The following is a 17,612-nucleotide window of genomic DNA, read 5'->3' as shown; positions in this document are numbered from 1 at the left end:
AGCTTACATACTTTCTCTAATGGCAGTCTCGATGTCATTGTCAACGTATCTATCTCTATACCTAAGAAAGATAAAGTGGTAGCTGGACCTTCCGTCTTTTCCTGTGCCAAAGGGACTCCAAATTCCCGGGCCATTTCCTGAAATCCGGCTAACGTCTGAGCACAGGTGGCCCTATTAGCCGGTCCCACAAATAAGAAATCGTCCAAATAATGGACCATGTTGCTGTTCCCTGTCCTTTTTTGTAGTGCCCAATGTAGGAATGTGCTAAACATCTCGAAACAAGCACAAGATATAGAACACCCCATTGGCATACACTTGTCGAAGTAGTAACTACCTTTGAATTTAAAACCTAGGAGCGGGAAGCTGTCGGGATGCACGGGGAGCAATCTGAAAGCGGATTTTATGTCCGCTTTGGCCATTAGAGCCCCTCGGCCGCATTGCCTGACCAAAGCGATCGCTGCATCAAAAGATGCGTATTGGACCCTGCAAGCCTCCTCTGGTAACTGATCGTTGACGGACTCGCCTGGGGGATATGACAGGTTCTGAATAAGCCTGTACTCCCCTTGCTCTTTCTTAGGCACTACTGCCAACGGTGAAACCATCATGTCCAGGAAAGGTGGGTCCGCGAATGGACCCGCCATCCTTCCCAATTCGATTTCTCTAAGTACCTTCTGTTGTACTATGTCCGCGTGTCTCACTACGGAGACGGCATTACCTAGTCTCGCGCTCCTAATTTTTCCTTGAAATGGTATCCTAAAACCGTATCTGAAACCCTCCCAAAGCCTGGCAGCCTCTTCTCTTTTGGGGTAGTCTGCCAGCCATTCCAACATGTTCGCCAGGTGTATCGGCGACGGTGCCTTGTTGCGGACGCTATTGCTTTCCTCCCCCTCCGAAAGTACTCGCCAGCCCCTGCCCTTTCTTACTGCACTTGCTGGCCGGGTGCGGTGCGGAGCACATGGAGCATATATGCCTAAATTTGCATTCGTGGAAGGTGCATCCTGCCTTGTTGTATCTCCAACACACTTTGTCCTTGCTATTCCCGCTTTCCCCCCAGGAATTACTCCCCGTCGTTGGTGTCCCGTTAGCCGTCTTTCCACTCCCATGTGCCCCACTTGTGTCAAGGACCTTGCTGGTCATTTGACGTAACCATAGGCCAACGTCCTGTGTTCCCCATGACATGCCCTTATTGTCCTCCATTTTGTCTCTAAAATGCTCGTCGTAATTCAACCAGCACCATCCTTGATACTCCTTATAACCTTCAAGTATTGCGTCTGCATAGCTAATCATGGGCGCATACTGTGACGGGTCCGCCTTTCCCATTACGCTCATCATCCTCAAAAATGCTCTGGCCCAATTCACTATGTTTTTTGCCACTTTTGCTTCGCCCACCTTTTTCTCGTCCTTTTTTCCCTTCTTCCTCCTCTCTACCGCACCCTTCCTACCCTCCAACACTGAGAATATATCTATGTACTCTCTTTTTCTTATTTTGCTGCGCAGCGCCCTAGGAACACTTTCCCACAATTCCGCTAAGGGCGGCAGTGCCGTAGTAGCTGTCGCGCCTGCTCCTGTACACCTGCCCCCCGCTGAGCGCACTGTTTCCCCTTCGCTCCCTTCGGAGTCGTCCTCCGACGAGTCAGTGGAGGATTCGCTGACCTTCCTCCGTCTCTTATTACCCTTCTTATTTGCCGCTCCCTCCTTGACTCGTCCTCCACCGTGTCGCCCGCTGGGTGCCTCCGCTCCGACCACCATGTCCGCTGCACCTCCCGGCACTTGTGTCTCGTTGTCCTCCCCGGAGCTCGTCTCGCTTACTCGCCTCTCAATCGCTGGGGTGACTCTGTCTCTGCGGGCCTCGCTCTCCGCATTTCGTTTCTTGCGCTGCGGTCCCGATTCGCTCTGTCCCTCTCGGACTTGTGTAGACTCCAAAGCCTTTTGGGCTCCCACGACCCTGTCCTGCGTGGCTATCGTGCCCCCGGCCGCCTGGTTGTACCATGGCGGAGGCACCTGCCACCATGGTGGGTACATGTGCTGTTGATAAGGGTTAACCATTGTGGCCAGCCATGCCTGGGCACTTTGCTGGGTTCCTCCCGGCCCACCTTGTGACGGAGTCTCTGGTACTGGGCCGGGTGCTCCCGAGGGTGGCACAGCTCCCACTCCTGCTGTAGGCCACACGGGCCATCCCCACTGCGGTGGGCCTCCTTGCCCCGACTCAAGCCGCGAGCCCATAGGTCCGCGTCGGCTGTCTTGTTCGACCAGGGCTGGCTTCGCCGGCTGCCGTCCCCCTCCGCTCTTCTTTGCCTGCACCTTCTTGGCCTTGTCCGCCGGCCGTGCCCCCTTGTGGCTCCTAGTCAGCGGTCCTTGCCTCCTGCTGGCCTCTCGTCCTCCCACTCCCTTTCCTGGGGCAGGATTCTCCGGTCCATCCCGTGGCTCTTCACCCCTCCTCTTCCTTGCTCCCCCCCGTGCTCTCGCTGGTCCTTTCCCCGGCATGCTCACAATCAACACACACGACTGTTCTTTCCTTTATTAAAACGGTTTACGATTGTCTACTCACGGTTTGCCTCTTCCGAGCGATGGGGGGGGGGGGAGCGCTGGGGCTTCCTCGTCCGCTCCTGCGGTCAGCTTCCGTTTCCTTTAGTTCCAGTTGTCCACGTTTTTTTTTTTTTTTTTTTTTGTGCTCAGCTGTGCTGGGAGTCCTGCCTGCCTCTTGTATTTTTGTCGGCTGTGTCTTTGAATTCTTCACAGCGCTGCTGCAGCCCTCTTCCGTGTCAAGCCTGCCGCTCCCAGGCGCACGGGTCTGTTGATTTCCCCGGGACAACCACAGTGCTGCTTCTCCTCCTGGCGCTGCGTTTCTGCTGCCTCCGTGCTTCTCCTGGCACCCGGATGGGCTTCCACGAGGTTTTCACCTCCCTCTCAATTCCTCCCTCTCAATTCCTCCGCCGTTCAGCTTCACAGCGCCTGCTGGCTCACTGCCTGCCGCCCGGTGCCTGCTCCTCCTCCTCGCCTTTCTGTCCGGCCCTGCTATCGTTGCGCCGCGCTGTCGATCACGTTCCGGGGTGCCCCAATGCTCTCCGCGTGGTGCCCCGACACTGCTGCTGGCGCCCGCCTGCCTCCTCAAATGCCCAGCCGAATCGCCGCGGTTACCTTCGGTCCCGGCGCCGGGATGCCGCGAGAAAGGGGGCAATTCTTTCAAGTTTCTTTGCTGCGGGTCCTCGTGCCCTCCTGAGGCGTCCGCTTCGGTGCCTGCCCCCTCCGACTGGGTAATGCTGGCCCTCCGGCCTTCTCCGAACGTCCCTTGATCGCGATCGCGTTCGGCCTCGCGCACGCTGCCCCGATGCTCCCGAGCAGCTCGGCTCCCACCGAACCGGCGAGCGCAGGCAAGGAGAAAGGCCGAGGCCCGCGCTCGCCGGCCCTTTAACGGCCCCCCCCGGGCCTCTCGAGAGACCCCGGGCTGACGTCATCGCGTCGACGACGCGATGACGTCCGCTGCTCCCCGCCGCCGGGGGAATCGCGCGCCGCCGTGGAGATTCCCCGGACGCCAGGTAGGGTAGTGGGGGGGTCCCCCCCCTCGGCAGACGCCATGTTAAGGGGGGGCCCTCCCCGCACGAGGCGAGTCGGCCCCATTTTATTTGGAATGGTGTTCACAAATTACCTTTGACCCAAACGCAAATACTTAAAATTTTTGACCGGGGGAAGTTGTAAATATCAACCCCTTGTTGATTGCAAATTTCTCTTTGGGACATTCCATGCCAAAGTTCCCTTTAAAGAAGGAGAGCCCATATCATTTAAAACTTTAAATACCAAAACTAAGCTCTTTCAGATCTGAGTAATCCCTTCACTGTATTAAATAAAACTCTCGAATTCCCTTTTGCATGTGAAATTAAATTAGTAAAATACTGTTTCTTAGTCTGAACAATATCTTTAAAATAGGTAGTATTAGCCTTTCTCCACTTATCCCGATCCTCTTGTGAGCCAGATTTCCTCCATAACCTTTCTAAATGAGACATCCTCTTCAGCTCAGCCAATTTATCTGAAAACCAAGCCTATCTAACACTCTTATCACTTTCTTCCTGTCTATCAAAATCTGAGAATGATTCACTCCTAGTTGTAATAAATGATACAACCTAGATAACATGGAATTTACTCCCCAATCAGTTGGTATGTTCCTTTTAGTTAGGGAAACCAAAGGTTCCCTACACTTATTCACAACTTTAAAGAGTTGTAATAAATTAGTAAGGCACAACCTCTCTTTGTTAAATCCATGTTGGCTTTTCCCATATTCATCGCATTCTCTAGATACTTGATCTAGATACTCTAGATACTTGATCAAAGAAAATTGTTCAGGTTTGTTTGACACAATCTCCTTTTTGTAAAATTGTGCTACTTGGGATCCTGCAGCCTGCTGAATTCCTTCATTATAGTCTCCATTAATTTTCCTATTACATATTTTAAACTAGCCAGCCTATAGTTTTCATTCTCCTCTGTTACCACTTTTATGAAAAAGGACAATATCTACCATTCTTCAGTCTTGCAAATCACCCCATCTACAAAGATCTATTGAACAAGATCCTTCAGTGGATCTACCAGAACTTCTTAGCTATCTTAATATCCTATGATGTATACGAGGAGTGGCCAACTCCAGTTCTCAAGAGCCACAAACAGGTCTGGTTTTCAGAATGTCCATTATGAATATCTATAAGAGAGATTTGCATGCAATACTTCTATTATATGCAGACATATGTTGTGCATATTCATTGTGTATATCCTGAAAACCAAACCTGTTTGTGGCTCTTGAAGACCAGAGTTGGCCACCCTTTATATATCACATAAGGAGAGAAACAAAATCACAATCTTAGAGACAAAAAATGGCCTATAAGAATCACAATATGAAATAAGGTATCAGCAAGCCTGATGGTGTGTCCTGTAGTGCACGGGCCACCCAGACTATTCAGTCATCTACCTTGAAAGCAGAGAAATCTGCTTTGTAATCTCGCTCCCCTCCCGAGCGGCCTCAGCGCCGATAGCAGAGCCACTAGAATAGATAAAAAAAACGCTGAAAAAGAAAACTACCGCGCTGAGACCCGCCGAGTCCCGCCCACCTAGCCAGCTGCAGCCTATCACAATAGGCCCTACCGAACTTTAAATTGCAGCTCCTCTCGGCGCCATTTCTTTTCGCCTCTGCTGCTGCTCTCCGTGGGGAAGACCTGCGCGATCGGCGCCGAACCCTGTCGGGGGAAGGTTTGTAATCTCGCTCCCCTCCCGAGCGGCCTCAGCGCCGATAGCAGAGCCACTAGAATAGATAAAAAAAACACTGAAAAAGAAAACTACTGTGCCGGGTCCTGCCCACCTAGCCAGCTGCAGCCTATCACAATAGGCCCTACCGAACTTTAAATTGCAGCTCCTCTCGGCGCCATTTCTTTTCGCCTCTGCCGCTGCTCTCCGTGGGGAAGACCTGCGCGATCGGCGCCGAGCCCCGTCGGGGGAAGGTTTGTAATCTCGCTCCCCTCCCAAGCGGCCTCAGCGCCGATAGCAGAGCCACTAGAATAGATTAAAAAAAACGCTGAAAAAGAAAACTACCGCGCCGAGACCCGCCGAGTCCCGCTCACCTAGCCAGCTGCAGCCTATCACAATAGGCCCTACCGAACTTTAAATTGCAGATCCTCTTGGCGCCGCGCGCCCCTTTGTGCGCCCCGCGCCCCTTTGTGCGCCCCTTCGTGCAGCCCCTTACAATTTGGGCTGATCCGGAATCTATTTGGAAACAAGCCTACAAGCCTAAATGCACCTGTAACTCATCTCTCAGCGCAGCTCATAAAATCTTCCCAACACATTATGATACCTGGTCTTACACCTATGCTTTTACCATTCATTCAGCATGTAAATTAGCAGGCAAATACCACCTATCAGGCAATCAGCAACAGACATCATTGTCCCTGCTCTCTGCAGTTACCAGCATTCCAGCCTTTCAACTTTCAACTCCGCTCTCAACCAACACACAATATTCTTCTCACAGAACCTCAAAACATCTCTTCCAGAATCCCTCCCTCACCTCATGCATACTTACAAGCTGCATCCAACACTCATCATACACTCCAAGCTGCATTCGGCACGCATCATCCGGTTCAACACAGCAACTAAAACTTCATCCAGCACTCCTCAGCCTGACCTTCAATCAACCTCAATCAGCATCCAGCACTCCTCATCCAGACTTCAGTCATCCTCAATCAGCATCCAGCACTCCTCAGCCTGACCTTCAATCAACCTCAATCAGCATCCAGTACTCCTCAGCCTGACCTTCATTCAATCTCAATCAGCATCCAGCACTCCTCATCCAGACTTCAGTCATCCTCAATCAGCATCCAGCACTCATCAGCCTGACCTTCAATCAATCTCAATCAGCATCCAGCACTCCTCTACCTGACTTCAGTCAACCTTATTCAGCTTCTAGCATTCAACACCGAGTTCGCTTAACATCTAGCACAAGCACTCGTAAGATGGAGAAACCACCTAACCCTCATCACCACAATAGTCACAAACACCTTATAAACATCCCACTTACGAAAAATAACAAAAACTTACTTTGCCTCACCTTTCTTCTCATTAATGCTCAATCATTAACCAAAAAATGCATGTTAATATCAGACATATTACAAGAAAAAAACCCTGACTTCATCGCCATTACAGAATCCTGGTTCAAAAACACCGATCAAGTCATTCTGAACCAACTTGACAACAATGCCTATGACACTTTCTCAATCCCTCGTAATTACCGAAGAGGAGGCGGTCTTCTCCTACTTATCAAAAAACATTTTTCATTGAAAATGATCCCACATAATCTCCCAAAACAATTCGAAGTTGCACTCTTCGACTCACCAAATTTACAAATCTGCCTTGTCTACTGCCCACCTAAACTTCTCGATAGCAACATCTCTCCGCTGCTCGAGTTCCTTTCTACTTATATTAATTTGAAAAAACCTACAATCATCCTTGGTGACTTCAACCTTCATATAGATGTCAACCCAAGATCTCTAAATTGCCAAACCCTTATTGACATGCTTTCAAGCTTAAACTGCTTCCTTCAAGTGCATAACCCCACTCACAAAGCAGGTCATACATTAGACCTAATTTTTACTAATAACTACTTCTCTAATACCACAATTTCCCATAGTCCAGTTCCATGGTCTGACCACCATCTTCTACTATGCAAGACTCAAATAAATTTCAACAATCCAACCTACTCAAAGGATACACAAAATTTCTTCAAATACCGACCTCCATTTCAATCTGATCTTCTCCTGCAAGAACTGGGTTATCAGCTTTCTAATCTCGACCTCTCTAACATAAATAACGCCATCCAATCCTGGTTTCAAATTACTGAAGAAACCGCTAACAACATTAACCCAGAGAAATTCAAACGTCTAAGGAACAAAAGAGAACAACAAAACCCCTGGTTTAACACCACTCTTAAAAATATGAAAACGGCTCTCAGGAAAATCGAAAAAGAGTGGCAAAAAAACAAGCAGCCATTATTACAGCAGAAATACCGCACACATCTAGCCGCCTACAAAAAAACCATCCAGAACATGAAACGAGATTACTACAGTAAAAAAATAAATAACTCCGCCAACAAATCAAAATCACTGTTCAACATAGTAAACAACCTCATCGCCGAAAACAACAATCACAATACCACCACAACAAAAAAATTTAAGCCAAGACTTAGCTATCTTCTTTAAGAACAAAATTTCAAAAATTACTGATGCCTTCAACACCCCATCAATCATAGAAAAGCATCCTTTATTAAACATAAGTCCTTGGCTTGAATTCAATCCTATCTCCAACTTGGAAACAGAGAAAATGTTGAAAAAAATAAACCCTGCACGTCATGACATGGACACCATCCCAACCCGAGCTCTAAAGGAAATCGCTCATCCCATAGCCCCAAAATAGCAGCAATCATCAACAAATCTCTTATTGAGGGTGAGCTTCCTACCAAACTAAAAATCGCTACAATCACGCCACTACTTAAGAAAAAAAACCTCAACCCAGAAGATTTAAACAACTAGGTACAGGCAGAGCTTTTTCACTAACCCAGGAGCAAGGGTAAACTGGGAAGCTATATAGTGCAGACAGTCCTGCTTTATTCTTGCTGATCCAATCACAAGACAGAGGGGAAGTCTTTAGACAAATTTCCAGGAGGAGTGATGAACTAGCTAGAAGGATGTCAAGGTGTAAATCCTCAAGATATTCAACATGTAAGTCCAATTTTTAGACACTCTGTTTTATCTCCACCAAACAAGATCAAAAGACCTCATAATGAAGAGTATCTAAAATATGTTACTTAAATGTTGAATATCCTGAGGATTTACACCTTGACATTTCTTATGTCTTGGTCTTTGGACTTATGTTCTTTTTGAATTATTAGCTAGAATGATGAACATAATCTGGGAAGCAGGAAACTGGTTCCATATCATCCAGCCCTGATATAATTGAACTCTGCTCAAATTTTTCTTCCTTTTAAGCTATTTCTTTATTTTAAAGAAATAGGAATGTATAAAAAGAACAAGGCATAATAATGTTTTTCTTTATCGTTTAGATTATAAATTGCTTGGCATTCTGAAGCGCCAGTTTCCCAGTGTGCCATTGATTGGATTGACTGGTACTGCAACAAGCTATGTTCTGAAAGATGCTGAGAAGATTTTGTGTGTTCAGAAGTCTATCACATTCACTGCCTCTTTCAATCGACCAAATCTTTTTTATGAGGTATGGTACATAAAAGTTATTATATTGCCAAAATAGCAATAATTTACTATTCTTTCCTGGAGCCATCATACTGTTGTTTTTCCTATGGTGAACCATATTTTAAATTGGTAAGGTCTTTTTAGGAATAAAATCAATGGTTCACATTCAAAGAGATCATAAGAAGGCTAACAATAATAAGAATGAGAATAATATAATAAAATTAAGAACAAATATTTAAAATCAAATAAGTGTAAATAATATGAAAACAATATATAAAAAATATATAAAAAAATAATAAAAGATGCACAGGGTGAAAATAACTTAATTGTACAATGTTAATCCCACATTTACATACGAAGCTACATAAACATGTAGGGCATTTACACACTTAAAACTGGGTTTTACCGTTTAATTGGGCTTTTGAAAATTGCTACAATATTTGCCATTGACTTGTCAATAGATTTTACCGGTGTTAAGTGCACTTAATGTGGTTAAATGGCTTTTGAAAATTTCTATGATAGTATATTATATTTACATGTGTAACTCCTTAGAAAACTCACCTGATATAGACCCTTCATGGCCATGTTTAGGCTGTTTGCCTGCATCAGGAATATATACACGTATTCCTATGGTACCTACAAAACACAACCATTCTAGATAAAAATAATTATTATACAGTAAATACAATGATAAATCTGTCAACCAAAATAAATAAAATTAATCAAAACCATACACAATCATATGTGTATAAAAATAAAACACTGTAATATAAAAATTAAATGTATAATATAGCTAAAATGTGTATCAAAAACTATTCATAAAAAAATATATATACGTGCAGAAGAGGAAAGAGGAAAATCATTCTGTACAAAAGACCTGTGATCTCTAATTTAAAAAAGGAGTAACAAATTAAAATCTAGAAAATAAAATTGCTAATAGCGAAAAACATAAAATGTAAAATAAAATAAATTAAATCACATACCAAGCCTTATATTTACCTTATATCATGTATAGAAAAACACAAAGGTGTTACTATCCTATCAATCAGCATAATTGTCCCTCAGAGGCAATCATATATTTCTTATAAAAAAGAAGATACAACTAAGGTTAAACAACTTATAAATACTAATGTATAACTAATGCAATTTTATTCTAATATGTTTCAAATTGTAAAGGAGGGGAAGTTGGTGAGGGAAAGAAAAGGAAGGAGGAAGAGGAGAGAAGGAAGGCAAGGAACAGGGAAAGAAGGAGAAAGGGAAGAGAAAAGAGGAAAAAAGGAAGAGGGGAGGGGAATATATTAGTAGTAATCTCATTCTTCTTACTATTACTCTGAGCTTCTATTGGTATCTTTGTATGTATACCACTGTTTTTTTTTCTGTCTTACTGTAGTTCTGGGCCTTTCTGTAGTACCAGCCATTATTATGACTGCTTTGTGTATTTTATTTTGTAACAAGCCGTTAAGCCCGTTAAAACGGGCTACATTAACATTTTTTTTTTGGATCATTTCCTTCCCCCCTCATGCTCCCTCCCACCTCCCCCACTCTCTCCCTTCAGTCACTCCTCTCTCTCCCCCCCTCCCTCCTCCCTCCTCCTCTCAGTCACTTCTCCCTCCCTCAGTCACTCCTATCTCCTCCTCTCTCCCCCCTCCCCTCAGTCACTCCTCCCTCCTCCCTCCCCTGAGTCACTCCTCCCTCCCCTGTCACTCCTCCCTCCCCCCTCCCCTCAGTCAGTCACTCCTCCCTCCTCCCTCCTCCCCCTGAGTCACTCCTCTCCCCCTCCCTCCCTCCTCCCCTGAGTCACTCCTCTCTCCCCCTCCCCTCAGTCACTCCTCCCTCCCCTGAGTCACTCCTCCTCCCCTCAGTCACTCCTCCCTCCCCTCAGTCAGTCACTCCTCCCTCCTCCCCCTGAGTCACTCCTCTCCCCCTCCCTCCCTCCCTCCCTCCTCCCCTCAGTCACTCCTCCCTCCCCTCAGTCACTCCTCCCTCCCCCCTCCCCTCAGTCAGTCACTCCTCCCTCCCTCCTCCCCCTGAGTCACTCCTCTCTCCCCCTCCCTCCTCCCCTCAGACACTCCTCTCTCCCCCCTCCCTCCTCCCCTCAGTCGATCTCCGCCGAAGACCCGGAGCGGCGGGAGCGGCGGCCTGAAGACCCGGAGCGGCAGGAGCGGCGGCCCGAAGACCCGGAGCGGCGGGAGCGGCAGCGGCGGCCCGAAGACCCGGAGCGGCGGCGGCATGCGCGCGAGGGAGGGACAGACTTCCTTCCGTCTGTCCCTCCCTCGCGCGCATGCCGCCGCCGCTCCGGGTCTTCGGGCTGCCGCTTCGGGCCGCCGCTCCAGCCCGGGTCTTCGGGCCGCCGCTGCCGCTCCCGCCGCTCCGGGTCTTCGGGCCGCTGCTCCTGCCGCTCCGGGTCTTCGGGCCGGTGCCGCCGCCGCTCCGGGTCTTCGGGCCGCCGCTCCGGGTCTTCGGGCCGCCGCTCCTGCCGCTCCTACAGCGCCATTTTTATTTTTAAGAGGCACACTGTGACCGACGTGCTCGCATGCGCGGTAGAGCTGCTCTCTACTGCGCATTTGCGGCACGTCGGTCAACCTTCGTTTATTAGGTTGATGTGAAAAAACATTCCATGGTAAAGCTGTTCACTTGAGAAAACTTTCATTCCCTGTACATACCCGGATCAGTCCAGACCATGGGTTAGCCTCCTGTCCAGCAGGTGGAGACAGACCAAAACTGTGAGGGTATCCTATATCGGGACAGAGCCTACCCTACACCCCTTCAGTATTCGTCTGTCTCCAGCAGGTGCAGGCAGCCGAACCTACGGTTCCCCTTCTTCTTCCCTTAGTTTCCCTGAGGGGATTTTCTTTACTTTTGGTCTGGATCCAGCAAGTATTAAATTCTTGTTTTAAAAAAAAATAAAAAAGAGGACTTTGAAAGTTTTTTCTCCATTTTTTTCCTCACAGAAACAGTTCGGTCTCTTCGCTCTGCTGGGGGGCGGGAGGGCTTGCCCATCCTAGGCCCCTTTTTCCTGGTGACCATCTGGGGTGATACTGGTGGTCCAGTCTCTCCCCCATTATCTAGCTGTCCACTGTAAAACAGTACCCTCTCAGGGAGTGTTTTTCCCCTGGATTAGCTGAGCAGTTTAATAAAAAAAAAAAGGGTACAAGCAGGGCTGTATTTGTTACTTTTTAAGAACTGTGGACAGCTCCGGCAGCCTGCAGAGTTCAGTGGCTGTCTCCACTGACCTACTTCAGCCCTGCACAGCTCAGCTGTTTTTACTTTTTTAGCAATTTTTTTTTTCTTCAGTGCTGATGCCCCGTTCCAGCGCCCATAAAGCATGTGGAGAGTCTGCCACAAGTTTTTCCCGCAGAGGCCTCTGTTCAGGGTGCCTACCGGGTGGGGAGGGTCTCTCATAGAGCCTCTCGCCTACAGCGATCTGGGGGCGAGTTCCATGCTGCGTGGCCAGGCCGTTCCTGGCCTGGAAAACCGCGGGAATGGCCATCTTGGAAGCAGGCTCAAATGAAGAATCAGATTTGCAGGAGGAAGGTGAGCACGATTTAATTTTTTTTTTTGTTTATTCTCCGGATTTGAGCCCCCCTCATGCTCTGGAGTGGGTGCTTGACCTTTCCCTACATCCCCTGCCCCCCCCCCCCGCCCGGGAAGTCTAAGTTTTGTTTCTCCGAGGAGTTTGTGCTTCTTATGCACAAGTCCTATTTAGCCAGCTTACAGCAGGAGGAAGATCCATCCCTGCCCCCCCCCCCCCCCCACAACCACCACCACCAAAAAACCAGCAAATTTCTTCTCCGAAACCTCTGGAGGGCCAGGGCTCGGTTAGGGTTAGAGTGGTCCAGGGGGCCCCGTTGCCGGTCCCTATTCCAGATCCGGATGTTGACCCGCTGCTTCCTAAACCCCCCCTCGAGGGGGACGATTCTTGGGTCCTACGTTTATTTCTTTGGGGTATGCTCAAAGGAAAAGTCTATTGGAACAAGCCTTGCACTGTGGAAGATTTGAAGGAAAACATCCAATGTGAAATTGCTGCTATTCCCCCAGATATGCTCGCAGACACGTTCAGGATCATGGAGCGCTGTTAAAATGTGTCTGGCGGAAAATGGCGATCACTTCCAGCATCACGTGTAATCCAAAAGATTACACATACGTCAAGGTATATAGCGCATTTTTTTGGTTCAGATTGCTTCATCCTAATGGAAGTTACAACAGAATATTTGGGGCCTTTTTCGGGTGAATCTCCATGTACTACACACCTTCATAACTAAAAATTACACACAGGCAGCTGTAAGAGTAGATGAGAGGAGGGTAGAGATTAATGTATAGACCAGCATGGCTAGCTACAGACCTTGTAATGTGTGGGTGACATGATTGCAATAAGCTGCCTTGAAAAGGACTTTATTTATTTATTTTTGTTTTTTTATATACCGGTCTTCTTACATTGTATGTAAATCAAATCGGTTTACAGATAACAAAGTAACTTGCTAAGTAGCATTACATATAACGAAGAAACTCTTAGATAACAGATAACAATGAGAGAAAAATATAAAAAACAATAAATAAGGTATTAATTGGATATTCCTAATGAAACAGCTGCCTTGCAATAGGCTGAAGATGGAATCTTGAAAAAAATTAACTTACTTGTGGATGAATCGAACAAAAATTGATCTGGGTGAAGTGAGGCTAAGGAGGGGAGGAAGCATAGGGATGGTATGGGGAAGGAAAACAGATGATCTAGGCAGAAGGTGTGTTTATTGGAGGGAAGAAGTAGGAGCTTGGGGGGTGGAGTTTCAAAAAAAGGGGGGGGGAGTGGGGTGGGGTGATACAAATTAGAACAATGCAGAGCATGATTGCAAGTTATACCATAAGTTATACAAGTAGAGTGATGCGGAGTATAATTTCAAGCTGATAGTGTCTTGTGATTAATCAGGGAAATGCTTGGCCGAAAAGCCAAGTTTTCAATTTTTTCTTAAATGACTGGTGGCAGGGGTCTTGTCTGAGGTCAGGTGGAAGGATGTTCCACATAGCAGGACTTGCGGTGGAAAAAGCCCTATTCCTTAGTGGATTTTTGGTTTGGGGGATGGATAGGGTGCCTTGGTAGGCTTTTCTGATTGGTCTTGTTGATTTAATGGTATGTAGCTGATGGGCAAGATCGATTGGAGCTACGTTGTTTAAGTATTTATGTAAAAGGGTCATGACTTTGTAGATGATTCTGTATTTAATTGGCAGCCAGTGGAGATTGTAGAGTATTGGCGTGATGTGATCTCTCTTATTTGAGTTGGTCAATATCCTAGCTGCAGAGTTCTGTAACAATTGAAGGGGCTTAATGGTGGTAGCTGGTAGACCAATTAGCAATGCGTTGCAGTAATCAATTTTGGTGAGGATGATTGATTGCAGGACGAGGCGGAAATCATGAGCGTGTAGTAAGGGTTTTAGCTTTTTCAGAAGTAATTTGAAAAAGCATTCTTTGGTTGTGTTAACAAATCTTTTGAGGTTTAGCTGAATGTCTAGAATCACGCCTAAATCTCTAACGTGGGATGTATTTTTGAGGTTGTCTAGAATGGTTGTAAGAGGATTGGGAGTAGTGATGCTGTCTTTTTGTGGTTGATCAATTATGATGGCGGAGATCTCTCTTGGAATGAAGTTGTCTTCCAGGGCGATGATCAGGTATTCTGTTTTGTCCTTGTTGATGACTAAATTGAGTTTGGTGAGGAGCGAGCTAATTTCCTGAAAGCAATATTCCCAGAAAATTAAAGATTTTTGAAGAGATTTCCTAATAGGGATGAGGATTTGTACGTCATCCGCGTAAACAAGATGTTTGATATTCATTTTTGATAGGAGGAAACAGAGGTAGAAGATAAATGTTGAAAAGGGTTGGAGAGAGAGAGGAACCTTGTGGAACTCCCAAGTTTGAGTTGATAGCCTGTGATTCTTTGTTGTTGATTTTGACCTTGAATGATCTGTTTTTGAGAAATGAGCGGAACCATTCTAGGGCAGAGCCTGAAATACCAATGGCAGCTAGTCTGTCGAGGAGGATTGAGTGATTGACCGTGTCAAAGGCCGCAGATAGGTCGAGGAGAATGAGGAGGTGAGGTTGTCTTTTTTTCTGAGCTTAGGAAAACTGAGTCCATGAGAGAAATCAGAAGGGACTCTGTGTTTCGAGCTTTTCGAAATCCGTATTGAGATGGAGCTAGAATATTGTTTTCTTCAAGGTACTCTGTGAGCTGTTTATTGACTATTTTTTCCATGATCTTTGAAATGAGGGGTAAGTTAGCAATGGGACGAAAATTCGCTGGTTCCGCAGTAGACAGATTGGTTTTTTTTAGGAGAGGTTTCAGTATAGCTTGCTTGAGAGAGTCGGGTACGAGGCCTTGATTTAGTGAGCAGTTGATGATTTCTGCGACTGGTTTCGCTATGGAGTTTGGTATCGAAATGAGAATGTTTGAGGGGATGGTATCTAGAGGATGCGAAGAGGGTTTGAGTTTCTTAAGAATAGTCGTAACTTCGAGTGCTGAGGTGTTCTCGAAGGAGTCTAATGATGAGGTGGTCTCGAAGGATTCTAGCCTTGTGTTCTGCTGAGATATTGTGGTCTGTGAGAGGGTGGGTGGTGGAGTTGGGAGCGTGGAACTGTTTGGTGAGCTTGATGATTTTTTCTTCGAAGAAAGTTGCGAGTTCATTAGCTTTGGAGAGAGCCTGGTCGTCTGGAATAGATGGAGGAGGGGGTTTGGTGAGAGCGGAGACGTATGAGAAAAGAGCTTTAGAGTCAAAGATAAAATGGTGGATTTTTTTTGCATAGAAGTCTTTCTTTGTTTTAAAGATGGAGTTCCTGTACTTGTTGAGTGTGGATTTGTAGATTGCTTGATTCGTGGTTGAGGGATTTCTGCGCCAGATATGTTCTTTATTTCTGAGTTCTGATTTTATGGCCTTTAGTTCCGGTGTGAACCAGGGTTTTCTGTTGTCTAGATCCTTGTGTATCACCTTGGTAGTAAGTGGGCATGTTTGGTCTGCGACTTTGTTGGTAATTGCATGCCAGGATGTGATGGCTGAGTTCACGTTGGAGAGGTTGAGCTGTGGTAGTTCTTTTTCAAGACAATTGGAGATGGTTTCTATTGAGCAAGGTTTCCTGAAGTGAATTGTAGATTTGGGGAAGGACGGTGGTGGAAGATCTGCTGTCTTAAGGACCGTTGTGATGACAAGATGGTCCGACCATGGTACTGGAGTACAGGTTGGCGGGGATGTTGGGGAGATGCCTTCGTTCACGAATATCAGATCCAGGGTGTGGCCAGCTTTATGAGTAGGGTTATCTATGATTTGTTTGAAGCCCAAGTTTTTAAGTGTAGAGAGGAACATTTCGCAGTTGGAGGAGCGTTTGTTCGAGTCAACATGTAGATTAAAGTCTCCTATTATTAATGCCGGGGAGTCATAGTTGATGTGCTTGGATATGTATTCTATAATGGGGGATGGGTCTGCCTCTAATTTTCCAGGGGGAGCATAGATGAGGCATATTTGTAGTTGCTTGGATTTAAAAAATGCTCCTTCTAGGTTTGAGCTTGAGAGGGATTGTTGCAGAGTTATTTTTAGGTCTTTCTTTGCAGCCAAAAGCAATCCGCCTCCTCTTTTTTTAGGTCTGGGGACCGAGAATATATCGTAGGTTTGTGTGGGGAGTTGATTTATAAGTACTGATTCCGTGGGTTTTAACCAGGTTTCTGTGATGGCACAGATATCTGGTTTGGTCTCTGCGAGGTATTCATTAAGGATGTGTGATTTTTTGGAAAGGGACTGGGCGTTAAAGAGGGTTAGTGAGAGTAGAGAAAGGCCTAGTAGTTGTGTGACTGGAGAGATAGTTATAGGGATAAGTCTTTTCTGCTGTATGGGATAGAATTTCGGTGGTTTCTCTTTGAATTTGGGGGGTTTTCTGATGATGGGGATGTTAAAAAGGTGCATTTTAAGTGTGGAGAGTACTCTGTCAGAATTAGACACAATTTCTGACAGTGGGCCGAAGTCTGAGGAGGGGCGCAGGGAGATATGTGTAGGGATTCCAGGTGGAGAGGAACAAGGCTGCCCTACGGGGCTGCACTAAGGGGCGCACAAAGGGGCAGGCCCCTTTGTCGCGCTCCTTCGGCACGCGGCACCGGTAGGATTGAGAATTTAAAGTTCCCCCCTGCTTGCCTGTGATTGGTTGTCCGTTCGGGCCTCTGCGATAGGTCGGAGCTTGGGAGCCGGCTTTCGGGCGGGAGAGCGTTTTCGGTGCGGAGCAGCGTCTGAAGAGGCACTGGAGGTCCGGCGATCGGCGGCAGCCCCGTTGTGGGAAGGCGTGTAGGTAAGTGGCCTTACCCCAACGGGACTGTGGCGCCGATTGCGCAGGCCAAACCACCGCCGCCGCGATCAGGAAAGTAAAGAGAGATGGCGCCGGTAGGATTGAGAATTTAAAGTTCCCCCCTGCTTGCCTGTGATTGGTTGTCCGTTCGGGCCTCTGCGATAGGTTGGAGCTTGGGGGCCGGCTTTCGGGCGGGAGAGCGTTTTCGGTGCGGAGCAGCGTCTGAAGAGGCACTGGAGGTCCTTTTCCAACTTTACTGGGGTTGGAAAAGGACCAATGCATGCACCTAATGAAATGTGGATATCAATAAAATGTATAAAAAAGACATTTATTATAATATTTAACTTTTAAAACTTTAAAAATTATATACAAATAAACATAAAAATGGAAAGGGGGAAGAGAACCCAGGGAGTTATCTATTTACAAAAAATTAAAATTAAAAAAAGGTCCAGGGCCATCAGCAGGCTCAGTCCCGCTAGGACTAGGGGGCTGGTGGCTGTGGTGCCATCAGCTCAAGAGCTGCTGTGAAGCGAGCTTGGGCGAATCACTTCAGGATGTTCACCTTCGTC

The 17,612-nt window shown here is 46.8% G+C and overlaps 1 protein-coding gene across 3 annotated transcripts in view; it reads left to right on the top strand.

The window, feature by feature from the left end:
- The window catches only part of RECQL (RecQ like helicase), a 290,842-nt gene that overhangs the window by 128,596 nt on the left and 144,634 nt on the right, over window positions 1-17,612 (top strand). For all 3 annotated transcript variants that reach the window (XM_029600183.1, XM_029600182.1, XM_029600181.1), the window contains one exon: window positions 8,588-8,754. In XM_029600183.1, coding sequence (XP_029456043.1) covers window positions 8,588-8,754 — 167 coding nt within the window. The remainder of the gene's footprint in view (window positions 1-8,587; window positions 8,755-17,612) is intronic.

Source organism: Rhinatrema bivittatum, chromosome 4 (assembly GCF_901001135.1).
Source record: "Rhinatrema bivittatum chromosome 4, aRhiBiv1.1, whole genome shotgun sequence".
Taxonomy (NCBI): Eukaryota; Metazoa; Chordata; class Amphibia; order Gymnophiona; family Rhinatrematidae; genus Rhinatrema; species Rhinatrema bivittatum.
This window is presented reverse-complemented; position numbering and strand designations above follow the sequence as displayed.